The following is an 18921-nucleotide window of genomic DNA, read 5'->3' as shown; positions in this document are numbered from 1 at the left end:
GCGAGAGACTCTGAAAGAAGCTCATAGGCAGTTAGGTCTCCTATATCCTCCTCCACCTCTAGAACCTAAGCCGGTTGACGAGTTTGAAGTTGTTCGTCCTCAAAAGCTTGCTCGACGTCAAAAGTTTGCTCGTTGTTTCTACTCCAATTTTTTAGTTTTAACGATTTACACGCTGTTGACATATATTTTTCGTTTCTTTTAAGTAGTAGTATAGAATACATTATTCTTCAAAAACAACAAAAAAAAGTCTATTGAAATTTCAAAGTCATTTAGTTTAGCTGAAATGATTTGCATGTGCTCTACAAACTTAAAAAAAGAACATGGAACGTAGAAGACAACACAGTTTAGTGAGCAATAAAAGGAGAAGGTTAACACATAATTGCTACAAACTACTTAGTTAATAATGGTCGTGGCTACTATCAAATCTTCAATTGCCAACAAAAATCATATAGTAATTATAGTACATTAACAATAGGTAGAAAAACAAAGGCGAGTAGTAGGCGACAGCAAGAATATTATACAGTCCTTGGTTTTACCGTTAATATCAACAATGGAAATTTTGAATAGCGATATTCGATAACAACGAATTTGGTATTTCGATGAAAATCAAAATTTTATATCGTTTCTGACAAGTCTTGAATAAATTTCTTACCATGATTTTAACGTGCACGGCAGGATATTTAAAATAACTCGCATCGAGCAAATTAGAAAAGAAATTATTCAGGATTGAACGTATTATTTTTAAGTAGCTAGATAAAGACGAAAATTAGATAGTGCTACTAATTAAATAACTTCAATTCGTAGATCGTAGCACTACAATATTTCATGCATTTCATTTTCGTCGTTAAGTGTAGTAGATAGAAACGTGTATACAAAATAAAGTTTTCTTGTATATGACGAAAAGGTTTTTCTCGTATAAAGATGACAAGACTTGAATATATTTCTTGTGAGTTGTGAGAGTGCTCCTTATATCGGGGTAATATGATCACACTATCTGGCATTTAATTAAAGACACAAGTCAAAAGTGAATTTAATTTATTTATCAAATTATTCAAACGTTTTGATAGATTGGATCTAAATTTTCTAATACACATGTGAGTGTGACCCCTCTTGTTAGAATTAATATTCCATTGATTTGAGATCCTTCTTTGCTATTTTTTAGGCTTAAATTTCCTGAGAAAATTAGGAAGATAAGATTGATTATTTTTATTATTAGCTTTTAGCTCAGTGGGCATCCTTAAAGCCAGATTATTAATCTCCATCTTTGCTTATGTAGAATGCAGTTGAACAGTATTTTCTGCATTTTAGCTTACTTTTTAAAATTCAAATTTATCACTAATTTTTTAAATAAAAAAGTATAGAAAATTATATTTTTGTATATGTTTCTTTTATAACTAGTTTTATACTTTTAATGAGCATTTGCAAAAATACCAATTTTCTATATTCTTTTGCAAAAATATATTCTCTTGTTGTCCATTTTCAATAAAATTTATTTTCTATATATAAGATGACTAAATTCCAAATTTTAAACTATAAATACTAAATCATACCCTTCCAAAACTATACTCTAAATGTAAAATAGAAAACTCAAACCTAAAAAAACTAAATTCCAAATACTAAATTATACCCTTTCGAAACTATACTCTAAACGTAAAATAGAAAATTCAGACTTATTTTTTTTTAAATTAATTTAACATATTGTAATTGGGTAAAAGAGAGATTAAAATGAAAATGAATATTTCTAACCGTTTTCTTATTAAAGGCCTCACTGGTTCAACCGCAGCGTTTGCGGTTGCGGTTGCGGGAGATTGCGGAAGCGGATAGTTGCGGTTTCAAGCGTTATTAAGCGTTTTGAATGACTGGTTTAACTTTTTAAAATGGGTGCATTTGCGGGAGTTTACGACTGGTTGACCAGCGGGTGCAATAGCGGTTAAAACATAATAAATGTAATATATAATTATATAAATGTTTAAAAATACCAAAAAATTTATTAAACATAATTTATAATTAAAATTCATTAAAAAGTACTAAAATAATAATTTAAAAAAACAAATAAATTTCATATTGAAATACTTATTACTTTATGCATTTGGCTTTTTACAAGACTTTAATCAAGTAATTTAATAAATGACAAAACATATGTTTTAGATCGTAGATCTTCTTTCTTAAATCTCACACACTCAATAAGTTCCTTGGGGCAGTATTTGCATCGGTAGTAATGATCAAACGAGAGTTGAGAAGAGTCACTCGTGATTTGTTTTTATATTTTTCACAAATAATTTTATTTTCTTAAATTTATGATGAAATGTTATATTTATTTAGATTATTTTGAACTTATGTGCGATGTGCCATTAAATGTATATCAAGTTTTTCGGGTTATTGTTAATTGAAATCTTATTTTCTTCCAATTGTTTATTTTTTAATATTTTCAATTGTATCCGTACTTCATTTTCTCTCATCCTTAATGAATAAATTAGTTAGGTAAAAGATATATATATAATACTTTATTATTATTGATTGTTTCAAGTTTAAAAAAAAAAATTCTAAATGCAATCGCTTCCAACCGCAAACGCCTGCGGGAAACAGCTTTTGGAATTCAGTGGTTTGAAACAGTTAGGAAGCAATTTGGAGCGATTGGAAGCGGTTTGTATGATTAGTACTAATCGCTAGCAACCGCTACCATCCGCAAACGATGCGTTTGCGGGAGGTAGCGGGAGAACCAATCAACACATAAAAGAAGAAGGAAATTATTTTATACTCGATAAACGTATTCGATGCGTCTTGTTTTCCAAACCTAGCCTTTGAAATTTATATTTTCCTTGTCCCGTATTAAAGCCCATAAACAAGCCCAAAGATAGATTTCAGCTTAGCCCGTAACAGTGTATATTTCTTAATCGGATTTAGGGTTTCTAGAGACTCAACCTACACACACTCAACTCTTTTAGGTTTTTAAAGCAGCTTCTCTCTCTCTCTATCCGTCTCTCTCTCTCTTTCGATCTTTCTTCATCCTCAACTCCCCTAAAAAGCAGCAACAATGGCCGTTACTTTCTCAGATCTACACACAGAGGAGGGTGTCAAATCCGTTGAGGAGCACCTCGCCGGAAAAACCTACATCTCCGGGTAAAGCTTGTCCCTTTTCCTATTTTTGCTATATCTTAACTATTAGATTGTATTCTAATAGAGTTTGATTTCGCAGAGATCAATTGTCTGTGGATGATGTTAAGGTTTACGCTGCCGTTCCAGCGAAGCCCAGCGATGCTTTCCCTAATGCTAGCAAGTGGTACGAGTGTGTAGCTTCTCACCTCGCCAAAAGGTTCGTCCTTTTTTTTTTTTGGAATTAAATTAGTCAGATTTGGAGTATTATATATTGATCTTCCAATGTAATGACGAGTTTTTTGATTTGTTGCAGCTTCCCAGGAAAGGCTGTTGGAGTTCAAATCGGTGGCTCTGCTGCTGCTGCTCCAGCTGTTGAGGCTGAGGTACTTTTTTACTTGAATGCTTTATTCTTGATTATCTTAGTTTTAGACCTTAGGAATGAGTAACCATTGTAGTATGGTGATACTTCTAGTCTTGTGTTAGAGATCCACGAGCTGTGTTTGTGTGTTTTATTTATTATTATCCATGAATCAACAGGCACCTGCAGCTGCAGCTGATGATGATGATGACATTGATCTCTTTGGTGACGAGACCGAAGAGGAAAAGAAAGCTGCAGAGGAGAGGGAGGCTGCTAAGAAGGATACCAAGAAGCCTAAAGAGAGTAAGTCTCTAGATTGAACTGGATAGGATTCGAAATCTTAAGTTTGGCTTATTCTTCTGCTGGAATTGATATACGAGCTTGTCTCTTGGTTTTTTATTAGGGAAAACATGTGAATGAGTTACTGCATCTTGATTTTTAATTTGGCTTCTAATACTTTGATATAGGTGGAAAGTCCTCTGTGCTCATGGATGTTAAGCCATGGGATGATGAGACTGACATGAAGAAACTGGAGGAGGCTGTTCGTGCTGTTGAGATGCCCGGTCTTTTATGGGGAGCTTGTACGTTTTAGACTTTTGATCTATAAAGAGAGTTAACTTTGCATTTTTTTTGTTGGACAGTTTTCTAATTGAGTTTTTTTTTTTTTTGCAGCAAAACTGGTGCCAGTTGGTTACGGAATCAAGAAACTCACAATTATGCTCACCATTGTTGATGACCTCGTCTCCCCAGACAACCTCATTGAAGATTTCCTCACCTCAGAGCCTAACAATGAGTACATCCAGAGTTGTGACATTGTCGCATTCAACAAGATCTAGAGACTTTAAACCCTCTCCTTACCAAAACATATTTGATTTCCAAGTTTTGTTTTCGTTTGTATGGTTTTATGAAGATGTTTCTTTTCTAGTTGCAAGACCTCTTTCATATTACAATAACACTAAATTATAAAAGCTTTTTTATTCCTATGCATTCTTGTTATTAAGAAGCACTTAGGTACTTTGAAAAATTCTCTATTACTTCAGAAAGAATCACGTATCCTGCTGATCCCATCACAAGAGAAAGGGTGAGCTTTCCTCCTCGGACAAGTTGCGGCAATCTTGTTCCTGTTGTTGATGAGACTATGTACCTATCTGACCAAGACATTGCCCCTGGGATGATTCCAAACAAAACTAGAACTACAGAACAAGAAGGGAAACACAATAGTCAGTTTTTCTTAGTTTGGTTAAATGTGTGTTCTGTTTATTCAAGTTGTTAAAGAAGAGACTTGTACCTCCATATGTCCCGGCAAAATCTAAGGCTTTGAAGAAAATCTCTGGGTCTAGTAGTGACAGGACAAGCGGTGGAACCAGTGTGAGAAAGTAAAGAAGAGGCTTGTTCTGGCCACTTGGGAGCTTCAATACTTGAAAGTTATACAAAAGAAAAAATTATTCAGTTTAAGTTTCCGTGGCAGTAGATTTAATGAAAAGCATAAAGTTTGGTTGTTCAATGATACTCAGTACTCACAATCAGAGAAGAAATCAGAGAGGCCTAAGGCAAATCCGATGTAGGATGTTGCGATTGCAAAAAGAGAGAATGCTTCCACAAAAGGCTGTGTGATCAAAACAAGACTGATGTGAAGTGATTGGTGGTAGTTAGTTTATCTTATATGCAAGAGCAACGAGACTTACACCGACAATGACACTGCTTGATCTCAATTGCTGAAGAGGATCAACCATTTTCTCAGCAGCCACCCCATTATCTGCTGGAAACGATCCAAGAATTACAGCATTCCACACAAGAAACAAGCCAAGTGGTATGGCTGTGCCAAGAACAATCGCGGTTCTGAAGATAAGAATATTTCAAAAGGCTTAGTTAATTCATACAGACTGAGTGAGTTTTACCATCACCATTGCAGGGTATGATGTCACCTTACTTTCGGCAAGTCTCCTTCAAGATCAGTGCATAGGACAGGCACCACATTCTGAAAGAAAAACCATCAGTTAAGCAAGTTTATACATCTTAAGAGTCAAGACTCAAAGGTTGAATCATGAGATTAACTGTTAACTACCTGATAAACAAATGAAAGGGCAAGAATGGGTATACTCATAGGAACGGCCTCAAAGTTAGCCTTGAGAAGAGCTTCCCAGTGCAAGTCTCCACTCGCAACTGCCTAACAAAATGGTCATCTTTGGTTTGGTTTTCCCTTTCATGAACTCATAAGAAAAGTCTTTTAAAGAAAAAGTGTTACCACGAGTGCTGCAAACGATGCAATTACTCCAAATACCAGAACTCCATTAGCTGCACCGATGAACCGCTGGCTACAACCACATGGAGTAAGTTTTAGTACTACTTCTCAGGTCTTCCACTAGTCCATTCTTGTTCTCTAAGGGGTTTAGACAGTTTTTGATTGAAATTGTGGAATCACTGACTGTTTTAAAATGGAGAGCTAACCTTCCAAAGAAGCAAAGGCCTCCGAAAACCATAGAGAACAGAGTTGCACTCTCCCATCTACAGAACATTCTTGGGAATAAGTACAGCAGCATAGCACTCAAAATTCAGTGTAAGTATAAGGATCAATTGGAGTTTCATACATTGGAATGCCGAGGAAGTTTGTAAGGATGCCTGAAGACCGAGCAAGGTAGGCCACGAGAAGGGTGTAATGTATGAGAATGTAGGACCAACTACAGAACAGAAAGGGTTTGTTTTTCAAGTGTAAATGAAAGGAACAGTGAAGGCAACTAAGTAAAGCAAGTTTTGAAATGAGAATGAGAGGATGATTACGAAACAACTTGAACTCCAGCAGATCCAAGAGTCCGCTTCGCCATTGAGACCTGCCAAAATATCAAGTCAAAGCTGAGTTTAACTTAAGTGAAATTAGTTGGCAGCGGAAGTATATCGGTTTCAGGGATATACGAGAGATACGCCTCCAGAGCCTAGTTCACTCATGGTGTTGACATTTACTTCAGCAACTAGCAAACCTGTCACAACCTGAAGCCAAACGATATGTTTCTAATGACCAATACATTCCTCACAAGACACGTTAAAAGAGATAAGAAGAGAAGAGCCATCAATCATTACCATGAACGCCCAACAGAAAATACAGGCAACTGCAGAGGCCAAGAAACCTGATTCTTGTGTCACGGCTGGAATTGCAAGTATCCCTGCACCTACCTAATCAAGAAAATGGATAGAGATTTACCAGAAACCAAACTGGATTCTTCCCATAGTTCCAACAAAAAATCTTGAGAGAGTTATGAGAAAGAAGACTTACAGTAGTGCCAGCAACCAAGAAAATAGCACTAGACAAACTCCCTGAAATTTTTCAAAACTTAGCCAAAACTTCTATCAACATTTTGGGTAAGTCAAATGCAAGAAAGATACAATATCTGTACCGGATTCTCGCTTCAACGTTGATCGATTAAGATTAGAGAAGAGCCTCTGAGATTCAACAACCCTTTCTTCATCTTTTTCGGTTGTTACTAGTGTTTCTCTGCCTTCATCGGACACTCTCTGAGGCAAACAGTACTTGAAGATTCTTGGGGTCTGAGTTCTAAAGATTTGGTTTGATTTGAAACCAAAACGGGATAAGGAGATATGAGTGCTTGGTACACGAAAAGGGAGAACTCCATCGTGAATTATGGGTTTTGGTGGAACTAAAGCAGTGGTGGGTAATCGAAGACAAGTGTTACTCAGAGACACAGACATCTCTAAGTTTACTTTAGCTTGGTCTGTGTCTAGTCAGAAGATCATCAGACACTGTGATCAGTCTTCTGGCTTTCCTGCGGTCCGACTCCAGTTCAAAAGCGTTGTTACCACTTACCAGACTCTAGAGAGAGATTAGCCTCCAATTAAACATGTGTGGCTGTCTTATTTTTGAATTTTATTTTTTCCAAATAAATTTATCTATGCTTTCAATTTCTCTTTTAGAAAAATATTATTTTTACACATGAGAAAAATATTATTTTTACATCAATGATAAGTAATTATTTTTTAAAAAAATATTTTTTTTTTTTTTGATCGTCTGAATTGCATTAATATGGGAAAAATATAGAAACAAAACAAAACCGAAGTAGTCTCGCTAAAACTTGAACAATAAAAGAATAAGAAGGTTTTAAAGCTCTAATAAGCCAATTAGAAACCTGACTAAGTGAGGCTGTCCCTCCTAATCTGATCCTGAAGCCAAGCAGAACCGCCTAAGGATAGGTAACAATTAAAGCGCCCATCATGTGTAACATTGTTAGCAATCTCACGAGCCACACGATTAGCTTTTGGATCAGATAGGTGAAAAGAAACATCCTGCATTTGCCGTACCATGTGGAAGATTCTGTGGAGAACAGATCTATACTTAGGCCACTCCAGCGGCTGCGCTAAAGCTTTTGAAACCGCACCATTGTCTGTCCATATCTCACAAGACAAAATACGTAGGATCTGGAGATGTTCAAGGCACCAAAGAATACAGAACAATTTTGTTGTAATGCGATTCACCATCGGAGGGAAAGCATGTCGAGAATGGTATAACACGTCGCCTACATGGTTTCTCAGTATCCAAGCGCCACCTGAAAAACAATGAGCATTTTTTCAGGAGGCATTCAAATTACACTTAAGCTTCCCATAAACCGGCTTAGTCCATCTCGTTGGAACCAGGATCATATTACTTCCCTGCTTATTACCCAACTGTTCCTGTTTATGCAGTCTGTTCTGTTGTAACCACTCCTTTGACAACACACTAGCAAGAATAAATCGATGATCATAACTCCTATCTGCCAACACTTGTGAATAAATAAATATAAAATGAAATTGCCAATATAATATAACTGTTTGCTATTTTTTAGACACATTTAAACAGTTGTGTTATTTTTTTTTTTCATTTAATTACTACAGTACCAGTGATTTTTTTCTGTAATAACTTATTATAAATTTTTATATATATGAAAACTATAGTTTATTAAAAACCTAAGATTTTGAGTTTATTTATTTTTTTGTTAAATTTCATTTTTCATTAAAGATTAATTTCTCTTTACAAGATTAATTTTAATTTTGTTTCATCTTATTTTTCCGTCTCTCAATTATTGAATTAAGGGGAAAAAAAAAAAGAAGAAGAGAATTTGTGGGAGAAAGAAAAGTCCAATTGCGTCCGATTTGGATCCGACAAGGACGGGTCAGGAAACAGAGACCAATTTCTTACTCGAAGAAAACTTTTTTTTTTTTTTTTCTTTTCTTATGTTGTCGTGTTTGATGGAATCAACATATATATTGATTTTGTTAATTTGATTTTATCCTTCTTATTTTATTCAAAGAGAGAACGGAAGCAAGCAACACAAAATTTTTTAAATTAGGGTTTTATCTATCTTCATCCCCTTTATTTTGTTCCCTTGACTTTGGGAAGCTACTTCGTTTCTGTTGAACAAGCATGAAGAAGAAGCTCCAGACACGTTTTCCAGCGGTATGGCAAATTACTTTCTCTGTTTTGTTTTTACATATAAGTTCGTTATGTTCCTACGGAATCTGTTTTTTTTCTTAGTTGTGAGTTTAGTTAGGTTTCACTTTCGTTGTAATTACAAGGGTTTCTTCCATGATCTTTTTTCTTTTGTCTTCTTTAGGGTTTTGAATTTATGTGAATGTGTCTTGAGCTTTGAGGACTGTTTTCTTTGTTCAGGGCTAAGAGATAAAGAAGCTGCAGAGATATCTTGTTTAAGACTTAAGATGAGATCTCTGTTCTGTATATGAAATTTCTTGAGTGTCTTTAGATTTTAAGGAGTGTGATTTTGTAATTTTAATGTCGAAGGTGAGATGTATCTTGTGTTGAACAATACTCTAGTGGCTGCCTTTTGGTTTCTTGAGGGTCTTTTACTAACGTAATTGAACTTCAAATTTTTGGGGTTTTCAGACAAGGATTAAGAAGATTATGCAAACCGATGAGGAAGTTGGCAAAATTGCAATGGCTGTCCCTCTTCTTGTTTGTAAGTGATCTTTGTGTTTTTTCTTTTCTCTTACACAAACGTTGTTCATACAGCTTGTGTCACATATGGTTTAACCATTCTGGTTTGGATATAAATTTGCAGCGAAAGCTTTGGAGCTGTTTTTACAAGACTTGTGTAATCACACATATGATATAACTCTCAGCCGAGGGGCGAAAACTGTCAGCTCCTTTCATTTGTAAGTGTGAAAGCTCTCATCTTTGGCTTTTGCTTATCTATAAACCAATTGTTTTCTTGCTTCTTGAAAGCTTTTATTCCTTTTTTTTCTTTTCTTCAGGAAGCAGTGTGTGCACGCGTTTAATGTATTTGATTTTCTAAGAGATACTGTTGGTAAAGTTCCTGATTTGTGTGGCTCAGATGCGGAAGACCAATCTGCTACCAAAAGAAGGTTAGTCCCAAAATCACTCTATCTGCTTCTACTATTCTATGTCACCAAGCAAACGACCAAACTGTATCGGTTAACATGTCTAACAACTCGTTATTCCGAATTTCCAGGAAACTTGTTGATGAAAGTAATTGCAACGAAGAAGATATGAAGAACACTCAAGTGGTAACTAGCCAATATTTATTTTACCAATAGACAACTGTTCTGGTTTAGTGCTTATTTTCTCAAGCCTTTCTTTTCGCCTTGTTGTTACAGAATGAGGTCAAACATTCTGGCAGTGGCAGAGGAAAGCAGGGTAAAGGCCGCGGAAGGGGTGGTGGAAAAACAGGAAGTGGTCTGTCTCTTACGTTTGAAGAAGATGGTTCTCCCGAAAGCAGCAGGACACCTTCTCCTGAAAACAGAGATACATCTTGGAAGAAAGTTCATAGTAACGTAAGGAACTTCGATCTAAATGTGGATTTAGATGAGAATGGAGACACTGCTACATGGCTAGAAAAACAGCTAGAGGAAAGTCCAGAGTGGCCGTCGTTGGGAATGAACGAAATGAAAATAGATCCTGATCAACAACAACAACAACAACAGGCTAGTGCTAGTGATGAGGAAGACTACGATGAAGAAAGCATAGAGTAGACCAAGACTGAAGGAAGTTTGGCGTTTGGTTTTAAGTTAGGTGATATGACTAAAAAAAAAGCTAAGATATGGGGAAAGGAGACAACTTAGGAACTGACACACTTATTATACATAGAAGAAGCAGTGTTTATGTAGGAGAGATTGATTGCTCACATTATATAATTTTGTCATTTTTATTTATCTTTTCCAACATCCAAAGCTTAATGACACCTTAAACAGAGAGATTTAACTGTTTCTGTTATTAAGGAGATTTGACATACAAATAAGTTTTGATTAATTGATGAACCAAGATTTAACCGAACGACCCGGTCGGATCCAAAAGAGATACTCTAAATAAACAAGCGGGTTTTGATATCGTCGTCGTTGTCTTCTCAAAATCAAAACCCCAGAAAGTGAGAAAAACTCGAAACCTCTCTCTCTCGCTTTGCTTCGTCTACACCGTCAAATTCAGTTACAATACAATGGATTTCCAGGTCGTGATTCTCGCCGGAGGATTCTCTAGTAATCTTGTTCCCTTAGTCTCCAAGGTCGGTCTCTTTCACTTTTATCAGCTGAAACAGTTTTTTTCCGATGTAAGTTTAGGCGAATTAGCTAATTTCGTTTTTTTTTTCTTCAGGAAGTTCCTAAGGCGTTGCTTCCCGTAGCGAATCGTCCGGTGTTATCTTACGTTCTTGATCTGCTCGAGAGCAATAATCTCAAGGATCTGATCGTCGTACGCCTTTTATTATATATTCTTCTTCTTCATTCAATTGCTGATTAGGTTGAATGTTTCCATTGGATTTCGGTGGAGCTTAGAGATTCTTCGTTTTTGCCATTGATGGAACAGGTTGTTGAAGGAGAAGATGCTGCTCTTAAAGTTGGTGGATGGATATCTTCTGCTTGTGTTGATCGTTTACATGTTGAGGTTGTTTTTTACAATCCTTACCTTAATTCATTTAGAATTGAAGCACTGTTTCTTCATCTAGATCTAGTGCAATGTGGAGTCGCAGTTAAAACTCTATGTATGATAGGAAGAATCTAGTGTAATGTTCGTTATAGGTGTTTGTTGGTTCAAGAATTACCAATTGCAGTTTACACTATGAGCCATTTGTTTGATTAGGACTATCCTGCATCCAGTGGTTAATAGGTTTTCCCACCCGGGAAGGCTTTTTGCATATTGTGCTTGTCCTGAGGTTATAAACTTAACAAACTGAGTCGTTTTATTCTATGGTTTGTTGGATATCTTACTTTAGGTTGCCGCTGTTGCTGAGAATATTGGAACTGCTGGGGCTCTCAGGGCAATTGCACACCACTTAACTGCCAAAGACATTTTGGTCAGCTGTCTCTTAGCTTATGCCTCCTCGTAACTTTGGCTTTGTGTAACTCTTGAGCTTCTAGCTTACTGGAAATTTGCCTTGATGTAGATTGTAAGTGGAGACATTGTTTCTGATATTCCTCCGGGTGCGGTCGCTGCCACTCATAGAAGGCATGATGCAGTAGTAACTGTAATGCTCTGTGCTCAACCGGTGAGTGGGCCATCAGAATCCGGGGGTTCTAGTGGGAAAGATAAAACCAAGAAACCTGCTTGCGAGGATATCGTAGGGCTTGATTCCTGGAAACAATTCTTGTTATACATTGCCAAAGGTCCTACTTCAAATTCTCCTTTTTGTTTCTTAGAGGCAACAATATGCTTTAACTTGTTGTTGGTTTACCTTCTGAAATTGTGTTAGGGACTGAGATTAAGAAAGATACCCGAGTAAATAAGAGCATTCTCTGTGCGGCTGGCAAGGTGATGTTCTCTAATTATAAGTTCTTATAATGACCTACAATGCATCTTTTCATCTGACTGGTGATAAATCTTCATACAGTTTCTTATTATTTTATCATTTTTCGATTTAGATGGAACTGCGATCAGATCTCATGGATTCTCATATATATGCCTTCAAGAGGTTGGTTAGATCTAGCTTTCCTGCTAACAAGTTAGTTTTATATGTTGATACTCAATATGTTCTTTTGTCTCTTCTCTTGTGTCTTACAGATCAGTTCTGCAGGAAGTTTTGGATCAAAAACCTGCTTTCCGGAGCCTAAAACAGGATGTACTACCATATCTTGTTCGCACACAGCTGGTTAGTTGGATAAGGTCCTTGCAAATGAGACTAATGGAGATCATACCATTTGTTTTATTAGCATTTTGATCCTTTGTTTGTGCTTTTTCCTCTTGAGTCTCAGCGATCAGATGTCTCCTCTGACCAAAATAATGTAGAAGAAAATGGAAATGGAAAGGATAATATGCAGAACAACGAGGTGGTCTTGTCTCAAATTCTCTCAAACGCATCTTTGCCAAGCTTTCATCAAGTTTATGAATCAGGTCTGGATAGCCGAAAAACCCATAAATGCTGTGTTTATATTGCGGATGAAAGTAAGATTTTTGTCCGCTTGAATAGCATTCAAGCCTTCATGGACGTAAATAGGGATGTAAGTTGTTTCCTCATAAATGTGTTACACACATGGATTCCTTTTTCTAGTATTTTTTTTTTTCTCAGTTGACATATCGAGCTCCGTAATTGTTCAAACTTGTGCAGGTTATTGGTGATGCAAACCACCTATCCGGATACTCCTTTTCGGCTCATCACAACATTGTCCACCCATCAGCTGAGCTTGGATCAAAAACCACAGTACGTCCCCGATTTGTGTAGATACTGGGCAATTTGTTCTGTGAGTCGTGATTGCCAATAACTATTTATGGGATGTAGGTTGGACCTCATTGTATGCTTGGAGAAGGCTCTCAAGTCGGTGATAAATGCAGTGTCAAAAGATCTGTAATTGGGAGACATTGCCGGATAGGCTCCAATGTGAAGGTAACAATGAAATTTTACAGACGCCAACCAAAGAATAGGAGTGTGCATCTCGAAAATACACTCAGCTGCTTATATTTGGGTGCAGATTGTGAATTCAGTTGTGATGGACCATGCTACAATTGGAGACGGATGTTCAATACAAGGCTCAGTCATTTGCAGTAACGCACAGCTTCAAGAGCGTGCTACTCTGAGAGACTGCCAAGTATGTTGATCCTTTCCGTTTTCATAATACACAGTGTCCCGTACATATCAAAGCTTTCACGGATTCCATAATCAAAACATTAATTTGTTTACAGGTGGAAGCAGGCTATATAGTTTGCGCCGGGGGTGAGCACAAGGGAGAGACCTTTGCTAGAAGATGAAAAGGAGTGTTAAGCATAGGTCACACATCTTGGAAAGTTTCTTTCAAATGCAAAGCAACTTGTCTTAGTCATTCGTTTGGTGAACAGAGTAGTGAGGAGTAGTGAGGAGAGAAGAGTGAGAAGGATTGGAACGTTCCCCACTAAGGTTTTGTTGGTTAAGAGTTTGAGATTTTCCTCCGTTAGTATTATGGTTTGCTGATCGGGTTTGTTCTTTTGCCATTCATTACATATCTGCGCCTACACTGACTCTTCCTCTGCACAGACCACCTTTTGTTTCAGATGGTTTGAAGTCTTTTTTTCTCTTTCCTGAACTTTTTGTACCAAAATTATAACTTTTTTTGTTCGAGACTAAACAAACACCTTTCTGTACGACTTTGTTTCTGGTATATTTTATTTCCATGGATACGATTATACACCGAGTGGAAGTACATAATTAGTAACGACCACACTTTCGGCTTGCCACAAAACCATCTTGGTATGTCTTTGGATCTGATAGATAACCTTCTGTATGAATTCCATTTGATTTTGCCCACTCTGTATGTAGCTCAAAACGTTACTATTAAAATGGTCACTAGAATGGATAAACCATATAACAAAATGTACAAAGTTGCCACCAAATCAAATTAGAATACAAGTTGTGGTTCTTCCCCAGCAAACTTTAGTTCCTTCGTCCCTCCGAACTTTTATTTATTTATTTAGAGATTATACCTACAAAGCCAGAATCAAATCATTGAGGTTGGATGAGACAAATCTACATCATATAGAAACATTGCCAAATGCCAACAATTGAAAAGTTAAAATTATTACGCTTGTGCATTCACAGTTACTAGCCAGGTTATCTTCTTATACACCTTAGATCATAGCTTTGTTTACTCAGTCATCACGTACATTACCATATGAGAAACATGCGATATCTAGAGATGAAAAGATGAGTCTAGTGACCGAGATTGCACAATCTGAAAGCCTGGAAAGGGATAGTACAAGGACAATTACCTAACAAATTTGTCAACAGTGAGTTCAGTAGCTGGTTTTAAACCTCTCCATAACACGTCCTTGGGTGTGCAATACAAAAATGAGAGTGTCCACTGCTTTAGCCATTAAGCTTCATCGCTCCCATTTCATCAGGCTTTGAGCTCTTATGCTGCAAAAAAGTTAGTTAGTTAGTTTTAGGGACGACCAAAATCAAATTGCCGAACAACTACTTCTCTAACGCTATTGTGCGAGCAAACAGTAACGTCCAAATTCAGCATCATTTAAATGGAGATGTCTTACATCGCAACTAATACATTACCTTACTCTTTTTGTGCCTCTGAACGTCCTCAAGATCTGCATCCCCATCGCTTTTCCTTTTCTGAAAGTTTAAGTGATAACGTAACATGTAAATTTCTAGACTGCATAGATTTGCTAACGCTGACTAATTGAATAATGGACACATTAAATCGTCAAAAATGTATCCCAGCGCAACAAAATGGCGAAACACATTGCCACTCAGCTAATCGTAGGAAAGAAAGGCAACAAAGCTCTTACCTTATCATGGTGTCCACTTTTTTCCTTCTTTCTGTCTCGATCCTTGTCTTTATCCTTATCTTTGCTCCTATCTTTATGCTTGTGCTTGTGCTTCTTATGTTCCCTATCTTTCTCCTTGCTCTTGTCTCTATGTTTCTTATGCTTCCTGTCCTTATCTTTTGACTCGCTTTTAGATTTAGACGCAATGGTAGGAGCTCCCTTCTCTGCCTGAAAGTAGAAGAAAACCGAAGATCTCATAATCACTACTTACATAGTTCAACTATCATAACAAGATACTTGGCAGGTAATTCAACTTATCATGGAATGTGTCATATACTAATTCCAATTCCAGTATCAACAGAATCAGATATCTATAATAAATCACATAGAGAGAGAGAGAGAAGATACTCACTGGAGGCAATTCAACAGGGGCAGTATCATTAAGCTCAAAAGCCTCCTTAAGTTCATCAAGAACAAAAGGTTGGATGCGAGCAGCATTACTAGTATCTCGGCCAAGTGAAGCATTGGGAATAAGCTGATCCAATTGCATCCCTTCTCCTTTTCTAATCTCTGTGTCTCCAACCAGATTGTGAAGGTAATGAGCATCTGAAAGTGACTCAGGGAGTGACCTCTTGCAGAAGAACTCATGATGTGGCAACAACTTGTATTGTGTTATAAGATCTAAAGCACCACCCAATTCTCTCGGACCTTGCAATTATAAAAATCAAACAATCTCATTGACGACCCTCAAATCCAAATTAGAAAAAAAAAAACAAAGCTTTTTTTACCTCCAAACTTATTGCTCTCTGATTCCATATCTTTGATCAAACTGCAATTCGTAGAAGAAGAACCCTAATTGGAATCTCTGAAACCAAAAGAGCCCAAAAGCTCAAGATTTGACTAGTGTGAGAGAGAATAGAAGAAGCAGCAAGCACCGCCCATACATATGTTTTCACAAGGCAGGTCTCATCGCAAACCCTCAACTCCCTATGAGAGGAACGAACAAGTAACTTTTAATTAGGGTTAGAGAGGTGTGTTTTTTCGTCTCAACAATAATGATGATGCTTGCTTGCTGGGTTATATAAAACAAGCGGTTGTGCTGGTGGATCAGTTTTGACAGATTTTAGCCAGCCGATATTTTTTGATTGGATTCATCCATTTCATTTGGGTAAACACCAATAGTGGTATATTTCATCTACGGGCTTTAGTTGGGCCTTCTCAACCCAGATATCATCTCTTTAGTTTCATTACGGTTCGTCCTTATATTTTTTTACTCGGTTGCGTGCATATTATTGTTAGGGTTGCTAAGAAAAAAAAAACCCATAAATCTGATTTTTTTGTTTTTTTAATAATTTAAGTGATTACAGATTTTAAGTAATAATTTAGGAATTTAAGTGATTAATATTTTTTTAAAAATTTAATAGTAAAAAATAGAAATCGCTTATATATTACGATCATGTTTTTTTTTAATTAATGAACTTTTATGAAATCTGATCTGGCTTAATTTGATTGGACATTGGACATATCACTTGTGTTTTATATGGTAAATGATTTTTAAAAGTCAAATAGTAAATGTTACTATAATATGACATAGAGACAACCAGAATTTTAAATCACAAAATAATATAAATCAGAATTTTATTGTTGTGACACAGTGTACTAATAATTTCTAATTTGGGCATATTTTTGGTTTTGGGCCTTTAATACTATATAAGTAAGGCGGGATCAGCGATTCTAGGATTCATCTTCTTCTTCTCTATTACTAGGGACGAGACCTGCGCATTATGCGGGGTTGTTTTTTTTTTAATTATGGGTTACAATTCTTTATTTATTGTTATATTTAATAGGTTGTTGATTTTATATGCATTTTTGTTGATTCGGGTCTAAAAACAATGTACCCAACCCGTTAAAGACCCGCAGGCTTAAGGCCCGTTTTAACATCACTACTGATATTATATATATGATTCTCTCGCTCGCAAACAATTAGGGTTTAACTTGAAGGATTCAAGCTTAAGGTTCATCAGAGGGAATCTAAGGAATTCAAGGTACAATTCGTCGATCTCTCTCGTTTTGTGTGTTTTGTGTTTGTTCTCATACCGGATCCTCTCTCGTTTCTCATATTTTATGTTAGATTTTTGTGATTTGCCTACGATCTACTCTGTTCTGTCGATCTCTCTCGTTTTGTGTGTTTTGTGTTTGTTCTCATACCGGATCCTCTCTCGTTTCTCATATTTTGTGTTAGATTTTGTGATTTGCCTACGATCTACTATGTTCTGTCGATCTCCCTCGTTTTCTGTGTTTTGTGTTTGTTCTCATACCGGATCCTCTCTCCTCTCTCGTTTCTCATAAACAGTTTTTTTTATTTGACTTTACAGATGAATGAAAGATACATAATTGGCGGCCTGTTCAAATTTGCGACCTACGACGTCGTGCAACTTCAGCTTCAGATTCAACCGCCTCCTCCACGCTCAGAGCAGCACCAATTTCTTAAATGGGAAGCGTGGAAAGAAGCTTCTAGGCTGGACCCCAGCCTGCGGGATACTCTAAAAGAGATCTATCGCCAATTAGGCATGCCGTACATTCCTCGAGGGCGAGAGGCTGAGCCTTAGGAGCCGGTTGACTCTGAAGCTGAAGCTGCACGACTTCGTCAGAGAGAACGTCTTCAAAGGGCAGAACATCTTAAGAAGCAAGCTCGACGTCAACGACGTCAAAGCCAAGCTCGACGTCAAAAGCATGCTCTTCAAGAGCAAGCTATTGAAGAGTTCAAGATGGCCCTTGAGCTCTCGTCGAAGGGAGATATTGGGGGAGCAATATCGGCCCTCAACAAATCGTTCAGCATGCAACCTCTACCTGACACGGACAAGGCTTTGTTCTCACTCTATATAAGGGTTGGAAACCTTTGTAACGCAGAAAGATGTATCGAAAGATGTATCAAACATATTATTCTCTCAGTCGAAAACCCTAGATTAAAGTATATACTTGAAGGATTAGATTCAAGGTATAATACTCAGACTTCGATTTCTCCAGTCGAGCTATATCTTCTCCTCTTCGATTTCTCAGACGAAGGTAACCTGAAATTAGACAGCTAATTGTTTTTTTTTTCAATTTCATTCTTCATCAGTAACCTAAATTTCACTTTAAATCTCCTTTTGTGAGGTGTCAAGCTCGTCCAATAACAAAGACAAACTTGAGAGAAGAGAAATCTAAAACCTAAACAACAAATATGTAAGTTTGTTCAAATTTTAGTTAAAATTTCAGGTTTGTTTGATTTTGGTGGAATATGAAAATTGCATGTTTGTGTCCTCTTCATGTGCTTGATTTCTCAAATCTGTCGAAAGTAAATTTCACTTTTAATCTCGTTTGTGTCCTCTTCATGTGCTTGATTTCTCAAATCCGCTTTATTTAGATTTTTGTATTGATTTTTGTTAACTGTTTAAAAGCTTATGCTTAGTTTTAGATTCAACACGCTTCAGCTGAGTTGGAGAGTGTTCCTCAATCAAAAACAACAAATCCAAAGTCAGATGGTCTTTCACAATTGTTAGGAGCTGATAATCCTGGTCGGTTAAGGGCTATGGGCAGAGGGCTGAGTATGACAAAACTGTCTTTTTCCAAGTCAACAGTAAGTGTATGGCTGAAATGAAAGAAAAGCAAGTTAGTTTACAAAGAAAAGTAGATGACTTACAAGCTGTCATTGAACATTTGAAGGTTAGTGGTCTTGTAACATTAAAGCATTATTAGAGTGAAATGGTATTGATTCATTAGTTTTAGTTAC

General features: G+C 36.7%; 5 protein-coding genes across 7 annotated transcripts; 3 read left to right on the top strand and 2 right to left on the bottom strand.

Moving 5' to 3' along the window:
• LOC104736018 (elongation factor 1-beta 2) lies at positions 2920-4435 on the top strand. Its single transcript, XM_010455929.2, has 6 exons — positions 2920-3120; positions 3197-3313; positions 3410-3479; positions 3634-3757; positions 3922-4035; positions 4127-4435. The coding sequence occupies exons 1-6, from the start codon at positions 3035-3037 to the stop codon at positions 4288-4290; spliced, it is 675 nt and encodes a 224-aa protein (XP_010454231.1). The 5' UTR covers positions 2920-3034; the 3' UTR covers positions 4291-4435.
• LOC104736019 (tyrosine-specific transport protein-like) lies at positions 4309-7296 on the bottom strand. Its single transcript, XM_010455931.2, has 14 exons — positions 6844-7296; positions 6723-6763; positions 6530-6622; positions 6365-6439; positions 6233-6282; positions 6043-6132; positions 5903-5959; positions 5700-5769; positions 5520-5621; positions 5380-5432; positions 5140-5293; positions 4976-5060; positions 4743-4871; positions 4309-4647 (listed from the first exon to the last, which is right to left on the bottom strand). Exons 1-14 carry the CDS (start codon positions 7154-7156, stop codon positions 4451-4453), a joined length of 1509 nt encoding a protein of 502 aa, XP_010454233.1. The 5' UTR covers positions 7157-7296; the 3' UTR covers positions 4309-4450.
• LOC104736017 (dr1-associated corepressor-like) lies at positions 8688-10675 on the top strand. 2 transcript variants are annotated; one of them, XM_010455928.2, is made up of 7 exons: positions 8688-8894; positions 9108-9236; positions 9339-9411; positions 9514-9607; positions 9707-9817; positions 9925-9979; positions 10070-10675. In XM_010455928.2, the coding sequence occupies exons 2-7, from the start codon at positions 9228-9230 to the stop codon at positions 10442-10444; spliced, it is 717 nt and encodes a 238-aa protein (XP_010454230.1). In that variant the 5' UTR covers positions 8688-8894; positions 9108-9227; the 3' UTR covers positions 10445-10675. The 2 variants fall into 2 exon arrangements, with proteins under 2 accessions (XP_010454230.1, XP_010454229.1); XM_010455927.2 differs by lacking the exon at positions 9108-9236 and having other exon boundaries at positions 8690-8894.
• LOC104736016 (translation initiation factor eIF-2B subunit gamma-like) lies at positions 10799-14058 on the top strand. The gene is made up of 13 exons (XM_010455926.2): positions 10799-10971; positions 11061-11156; positions 11271-11348; positions 11677-11757; positions 11848-12067; positions 12154-12212; positions 12323-12372; positions 12462-12549; positions 12653-12898; positions 13006-13098; positions 13177-13281; positions 13367-13483; positions 13578-14058. Exons 1-13 carry the CDS (start codon positions 10906-10908, stop codon positions 13641-13643), a joined length of 1365 nt encoding a protein of 454 aa, XP_010454228.1. The 5' UTR covers positions 10799-10905; the 3' UTR covers positions 13644-14058.
• Positions 14183-16260, bottom strand: LOC104736014 (probable mediator of RNA polymerase II transcription subunit 19b). 2 transcript variants are annotated; one of them, XM_010455925.1, is made up of 7 exons: positions 15938-16260; positions 15562-15857; positions 15171-15377; positions 14935-14994; positions 14637-14784; positions 14451-14557; positions 14183-14351 (listed from the first exon to the last, which is right to left on the bottom strand). In XM_010455925.1, the coding sequence occupies exons 1-5, from the start codon at positions 15963-15965 to the stop codon at positions 14734-14736; spliced, it is 642 nt and encodes a 213-aa protein (XP_010454227.1). In that variant the 5' UTR covers positions 15966-16260; the 3' UTR covers positions 14183-14351; positions 14451-14557; positions 14637-14733. The 2 variants fall into 2 exon arrangements, with proteins under 2 accessions (XP_010454227.1, XP_010454226.1); XM_010455924.1 differs by lacking the exon at positions 14451-14557.

Source organism: Camelina sativa, chromosome 13 (genome assembly GCF_000633955.1).
Source record: "Camelina sativa cultivar DH55 chromosome 13, Cs, whole genome shotgun sequence".
NCBI lineage: Eukaryota > Viridiplantae > Streptophyta > Magnoliopsida > Brassicales > Brassicaceae > Camelina > Camelina sativa.
The sequence above is the reverse complement of the archived record's forward strand: the minus strand, read 5'-3'. Positions and strand labels throughout refer to the sequence as shown.

Coding starts and splice junctions, on each gene's coding strand:
- LOC104736018 (XM_010455929.2), top strand. CDS start 3,035: ATGGCCGTTACTTTCTCAGATCTACACACAGAGGAGGGTGTCAAATCC. Junction 3,121..3,196: donor GGAAAAACCTACATCTCCGG/GTAAAGCTTGTC, acceptor TTGATTTCGCAG/AGATCAATTGTCTGTGGATG. Junction 4,036..4,126: donor CGGTCTTTTATGGGGAGCTT/GTACGTTTTAGA, acceptor TTTTTTTTGCAG/CAAAACTGGTGCCAGTTGGT.
- LOC104736019 (XM_010455931.2), bottom strand. CDS start 7,156: ATGTCTGTGTCTCTGAGTAACACTTGTCTTCGATTACCCACCACTGCT. Junction 5,433..5,519: donor CCCTTTCATTTGTTTATCAG/GTAGTTAACAGT, acceptor TTTTTCTTTCAG/AATGTGGTGCCTGTCCTATG. Junction 5,294..5,379: donor GGAGACTTGCCGAAAGTAAG/GTGACATCATAC, acceptor TCTTATCTTCAG/AACCGCGATTGTTCTTGGCA.
- LOC104736017 (XM_010455927.2), top strand. CDS start 8,862: ATGAAGAAGAAGCTCCAGACACGTTTTCCAGCG. Junction 9,608..9,706: donor ACTGTCAGCTCCTTTCATTT/GTAAGTGTGAAA, acceptor TCTTTTCTTCAG/GAAGCAGTGTGTGCACGCGT. Junction 9,818..9,924: donor CAATCTGCTACCAAAAGAAG/GTTAGTCCCAAA, acceptor CCGAATTTCCAG/GAAACTTGTTGATGAAAGTA.
- LOC104736016 (XM_010455926.2), top strand. CDS start 10,906: ATGGATTTCCAGGTCGTGATTCTCGCCGGAGGATTCTCTAGTAATCTT. Junction 12,373..12,461: donor CATATATATGCCTTCAAGAG/GTTGGTTAGATC, acceptor TGTGTCTTACAG/ATCAGTTCTGCAGGAAGTTT. Junction 13,099..13,176: donor AGCTTGGATCAAAAACCACA/GTACGTCCCCGA, acceptor TATGGGATGTAG/GTTGGACCTCATTGTATGCT.
- LOC104736014 (XM_010455925.1), bottom strand. CDS start 15,965: ATGGAATCAGAGAGCAATAAGTTTGGAG. Junction 15,858..15,937: donor AGAGAGCAATAAGTTTGGAG/GTAAAAAAAGCT, acceptor TATAATTGCAAG/GTCCGAGAGAATTGGGTGGT. Junction 14,995..15,170: donor AAAGTGGACACCATGATAAG/GTAAGAGCTTTG, acceptor TTAAACTTTCAG/AAAAGGAAAAGCGATGGGGA.